This window comes from Trichechus manatus, unplaced genomic scaffold (assembly GCF_000243295.1).
Source record: "Trichechus manatus latirostris isolate Lorelei unplaced genomic scaffold, TriManLat1.0 scaffold00038, whole genome shotgun sequence".
NCBI lineage: Eukaryota > Metazoa > Chordata > Mammalia > Sirenia > Trichechidae > Trichechus > Trichechus manatus.
In genome coordinates, this window is record NW_004443974.1 from 13,956,454 (window position 1) to 13,961,936 (window position 5,483).

The following is a 5,483-nucleotide window of genomic DNA, read 5'->3' on the forward strand; positions in this document are numbered from 1 at the left end:
AGGCACCCGGCCCAGTCAGGGGGCTCTGGGTGGTGGGCCACCAGCAGGTGCTCACCAACTTCTGGCTCCAGGAGCGGGGCAGTTTGCCCACTTGCTCCAGGGTATTGTGAGTGTCCAGGTGGGTTTTGAGGTGCCCCCACTGGCTCTGAGTGGATGCCCTGTGGATGCAGGGCAGGCCGCTGCTCATGGAGGCGTTCTCAAAGAGATGGCCCAGCGGCTCCTGGGTGGGCCTGAGGGAGACAGGAGGCCGTGAGCTTGTGGACCCCGAGTCCCAGGCCCACCCATGGCTGGCAGGGCCCAGCCTGGAGGTCTGCAAGGTGATGAGGGAGCCTCACAGGCCAGGGCAGTCCCAGCTCCACGAGGAGCTGGCCATGGCCTTCTCCTGCCTGGCCCCAGGACACAGGGTTCTGGGCAAACTCTCCAGCCATCTTGAGACACTCCTGAACACCTGCTCTGACACAAAGGGCTGAGAGGCTGTCTCGCTCTCCAGGAGGCTCTGCCGGACTGTGGGAGAGAAGGCACAGGTCAGACCCTAACAGGGCAAGCGGTGCCACCGCCCTCCCCTTCCTCCTCTGGCACGCAAGGCCAGGCAGAGCCCCGTTTCCATGGCAACCCAAGGCTCCCCAGCCCCTTCTGGCTGCCTCCAGAACAGACTTGGGTTTTAAAACTATCTTAACATGACTGCTTCTGCCATTATTACCTAGGCTGTGCCCCCCAACAACAATCCTGTTCCGGCTCAAAATGGGTCCCCTTTCCCACAGTGGGAGGGTCCATCACCCCACCATGGAACTCTAAGAGACAATGGATGGCTGGAGGGCGTGTCTCAGGGTGGAGAGCCTTTTGTGCCCAACATCTGGCCTTCTGGCTGGTCAAGGACCCTGAATTGCCCAAGGGCTGCCTTAGGATGGAAATGACTGGGCAGCAGCAGGCCACGCCCCCCTCTTCTCCTGTGCACCCTGGTGCCCTGGGGTGGTGACCACAGCTCCTTCTGGCCAGGGGCTGGCAAGGAAGTGTCTCTCATGTCAGCCACTGCCATTGGCAACAGATCGTGTCTCCTGGGCTTCCTTCCTCCTTTCTTTGGATTCCCAAGAGTGGCCCTGGGGCACTCTGGCTTCTATTCCTGGCTGCCGTGTGACATTCACAAGCCCCTTGTGCTCTAGGGGCCTCAGTTCCCCATCTAACAACCAGAGGCTGGGCAAGCCGCAGCTCCCATCTCCAACTTCCTGTGACCCTAAAGAGGCTGGGTGGGGTTCCTCCTGAATCCAAGAAGGTTCTGGATTTATAGAGCTGAACCCACAGCTAGGCTTTGGGGCTGCTGTTTCCTCAAACTGCACATAGTAGGTGCTCAATGAACAGATGCAGGATGTTGGCTGCTGGGGGCCCTGAGGGCTGCTGGTCCTGCCACACCGGGCTGAGAAGAGAAGAGGTGGGCAGATGGAGAAAAGTTTGTAAAGGTCATGGCAGACCAAGGACACCACTTCTTCACACCAGCCTCTTGCCACCCCTTCAAAAAACTCACTGTAAACTGTGCCATAGACACTATGACACCCATTCCCAGGGAGCAGAGGGCAAACTTTTGCTGGGAACCTGGACCGGGCAGCTCCAGCTTGGAGCTGGTGGAGTTTAACTTCTTTGCCCGGCCAGTGGTGCCACCTCCCTAGGAGAGGTAAGAGGTCTGTTTCTGTGGAGATGGGAAGTGATGCTTTGGGTGGCATCTGGACCTTCTCCAGCCCCTGTAGGCTGCAGGGTCGGGAGGCTGTGGGTGCTGGCTCCAAGACAGATCCCTTGGCAGTGAAAAGTCCTGCTGTGGTGGCCAGGCCTGGGTGGCCATTGCCTCCTGAGCCACCACTGTGGCTACTCCCTGGTAGTACTCTGCTGGACCGAGGACCTCAATGAAGGTCACTCTGACATCTTCCAAAGAAGCCAGTTCAGGTGCCAATGAAGGGTCAGTGGCCTTTGATCCTGGCAGACAGCCCTTCACTCCAGGGTCCAGCGCCACAGCCTCTGGCCTCCTGCTCCAAGCTGGAGCTCTCCTAAAGTACTGCCCCTCCCCCATCTTCTCTGCTTACTCGCACAACTGCGCTCCCAGTAGCGGAGTGCTGTGTCCCGTAGGGTCTCGTCAGCAAATCGCACTCGGAAAGGGCAACACCGCTTTCGAGGCCTCGGTCCTTCCCTGGAGGAGCTGTGAATGAGCACGGCTTTGAGCTTGGAGGACTGTGCACTGTGGAGCCTGCTGAGAGAGGCTGGTGATGCCAGCAGCTGAGCCCACAGCCCCCACCTCACCCTACCCCAGGCAACACACATCCACCACCATGGGACTCTCCTCAATGCATCTGTAAAACGAAGCCATTTTACAAGCATAATCAGAGCACGTTCTACCTGCCAGGCTCAGGATGGAACATGCCTCATCCTACCAAGCCCGGACAATCCTGTGAAACACGATCATCATTCCCATTTTACAGATGAGGAAACTGAGACACAGATTATTTTTTTAATTTGCCCAAGGTCACACAGCTGCTAAGGGGTGAAGTCAAGATCTGAACCCTGGTTTCAGAGCCAGCACTCTTATATAGCAAGCATTTTAGCAAAGGGAATAAGAACATGAACTCAGGAGTCAGGTAGCACTGAGTTTCCATCCTGACTCTTTTGAGCCTCAGTTTCCTTATCTGTAAAATGGAGATCATTAGTGTGTCTGCTGTACAGAGCTATGAAGAGATGAAATGGGTTAATGTCTGCAAAGGGCCCAGCCCAGGGTCTGCAGGGCTCAGAGTGAACATCTCTAACTGGGAGCTGTTCTTACTATAATAATTATGTTAATTGTTTGCATTTACTAATTATTATCATCGACGGTCTCAATTATGCCACTTCCTAGCCATGGGACCTAGGTCAGGGGACTCAACCTCCCTCAAGTCTCCCGTTTGCACTTTTCTCCTTTAAATTACATACCTTATACCAAAAACCAAAACCTGTTGCCATTGAGTCGATTCCCACCCAGCACAATCATATCAGTCTCGTAAGAGTTTGGTGAATATCAAATAACTTATGTGATGCATCTAGTACAGGGCCTGGCTCAGGGCTTGTGCTCAACAAAGAGTACCTGTTATTGTTACATTTTTTGTTATTAATTTTGGCCTAAAGGACAAAGCTACAGAAAGGCCTGCTTGATCCACATGTGGCTCTGTATTCAGAAATGCCATGTTTGACCTTAAATGTGTGTATATTTATATGTCTGCATCCATTTAACTGACCACATCTGTATGTCTGCATGGCTCTGGAGGGGCTGATCTCCATCAGTCTACTCAAGAGCTAATCAGCCCAGAGGTGTCTAGGACAGTGCCTGGGACCTAGTTATCCAACTGTTGTCTGCTTATGAGCACCTATTCTGGGCTGGCCTCAGTGCCAGGCAAAGGTGTAAGAGGCACCCCAGGTCTACCAGCAAGTCCAAACTCTCTGCTTCTCCACGTAAGGGCTACTGGGGCCTATTCTAATGCACTTCAGTGTGACCTTTTGGGCCTACCAGGGAATTTCACACATGGCAAGGAGTTCAAATATTGTCTCTTGACTATGAAAATCTATGAATATGTTAGCCCCCACTTTTACACACATGAGATAATAAGTTCCATGTTTTTCATTTATTATATCTTGTGAGACGTAGTGTGTTTATTTGGCCTGATTGGTTTAAAGTTCCTGGGTTGGCAAATACGTTTCATTTCTTGTGACTACTCTGATCCATCAGTAGTGTCTGCCTGGAGCACGGTGCCAGGAAGGATTCTGAGACTCAGTGGGGAAATGTGCTGTGATCAATTAGTACTGTCTGCCATAGGTACAGGATGAGGAAGAGTGGTATGGGTGCTAGGTACTTGCCCTCCCTGATCTTTAAATTCATAAGCAGTCTCTTCACCCTTCACCCCGTGAAGCTTGTTTAAGCTGGAGAAATTTTTTCTACTTTTTTTTCTGCCTACACTAGGGCTATGACATGTAGGTTCAAGTGAGCTGTTCTCTTCTCTTACCTCCATCCCTTACTTCATTTCCCCTCATATTTGACATATAGTAAATACCTAATAAAAGTTAGAGGAAGAAATGGATGAATGAATGGTGGGATGGGTAAAAGAATGGAAGATTGGGTGGGTGGGTTATGGATGGATGGATGGACTGTTGAATGAATTAATAAAATGATCTGAATAGAAGTACTGAATCATGGTGAATAAGCGGATGGATGATTATGTAAATGAGTATGGATTTATGGATAGCTTCATGACTAGATTAGGGATGGATAGTGTCCTGGATTTACAAGTGGATGGAAGGATTTGCAGATGGTTGGATTCATGGATGGCTATACAGAATCATGAGATTTTGTGGATGGGTGGATGGATGGATGGATGGATGGATGGATGGATGGATGGATGGATGGATGGATGGAGTCATAGGTTCAAGAGTAGATAGAAGGCTGCATGGATAGATGGAGAAGTTCGTGAATAGATTGGTAAAAGACCTGGTTCTTGGATAAGATGTATGCAAGGATGGATGGGCAAATGGGAGAATGAATACATGAACGAGTTCATGGATGCACTATAAATGTGTTGGCAGAAGACCTGATTAATAAATGGATGGATGGATAATTCAAGCAGAAGACATTATTCATGGATAGATCTATGTAACGACAGATGAGTGGATGGATGGTTGGATTCATGGATGGATTATGAATGCTTTGGAAGAAAACCTGGTTCATGGATGGACAGATGAATGGATGAATAGGTAGTAGATAGACAGATTCATGGATGAATAGGTAGTAGATAGACAGATTCATGGATGGATGGGTAAAAGAGGAAAGAACAGCAGGAAAGAAATATCCTTTCTTCCCACTCCCCTACTCCCATCCCTCCTATAACTCACTGGCTGGTCTTCCTGACCGTGGTGACTTGTGAGCAGTCACTCTTCAGGGACCCCAGGTCAGGTGTCTGATGGAGCAAAATCTTAAGACTCTGTGTGGATAAAGGCGGCTCCCGAAAGAACGATGGTTGGCCCCTTGAAGACAAATAGGCCACAACTGTCATGAGTAGTCAGGGTTCCATACCCCTAGAGCAACTGTTGCAACCCTCTCCCTACCAAAGAGGTGGCTGACACTTACCGCAGGTCTGGGAGGAATGAGAAGTTGGGACACTGAGGAGAATCTCGGCAGTGCTTTGACACACCCACTTGATGTTGCGATGCTGAGGATGCTGGGAGCCAGGAGGAGGTGGAAATAGTTACGATCCGTCCAGCTGTACGACAGCCCTTACTAGGCTCTTCCTAGTTATATAGGGTTGGGCCTCAATTTCCTCATCCGTAAAATGGGGGCAATAGTAGCCCTGCCCTCAAGGGGTAGTTGTGAGGACTCCCTGAGGTTATCAATTAACGTTAGCATCATTCTCAGCCTGGGGTGGGACAAGGGAGGGACCGTGGGACCAACTCCCGCCGGAAATGATTCAGCCCCGCCCTTACCC

At 50.7% G+C, this 5,483-nt stretch overlaps 1 protein-coding gene across 1 annotated transcript in view; it reads right to left on the reverse strand.

The window, feature by feature from the left end:
- The window catches only part of CUNH9orf50 (chromosome unknown C9orf50 homolog), an 8,739-nt gene that overhangs the window by 2,624 nt on the left and 632 nt on the right, over positions 1-5,483 (reverse strand). The window contains exons 2-6 of the mRNA XM_023730619.1: positions 5,129-5,261; positions 4,894-5,025; positions 2,070-2,233; positions 336-504; positions 56-230 (exon numbers count right to left, since the gene is read on the reverse strand). Of these exons, the coding sequence (XP_023586387.1) occupies positions 56-230; positions 336-504; positions 2,070-2,233; positions 4,894-5,025; positions 5,129-5,261 (773 nt within the window). The remainder of the gene's footprint in view (positions 1-55; positions 231-335; positions 505-2,069; positions 2,234-4,893; positions 5,026-5,128; positions 5,262-5,483) is intronic.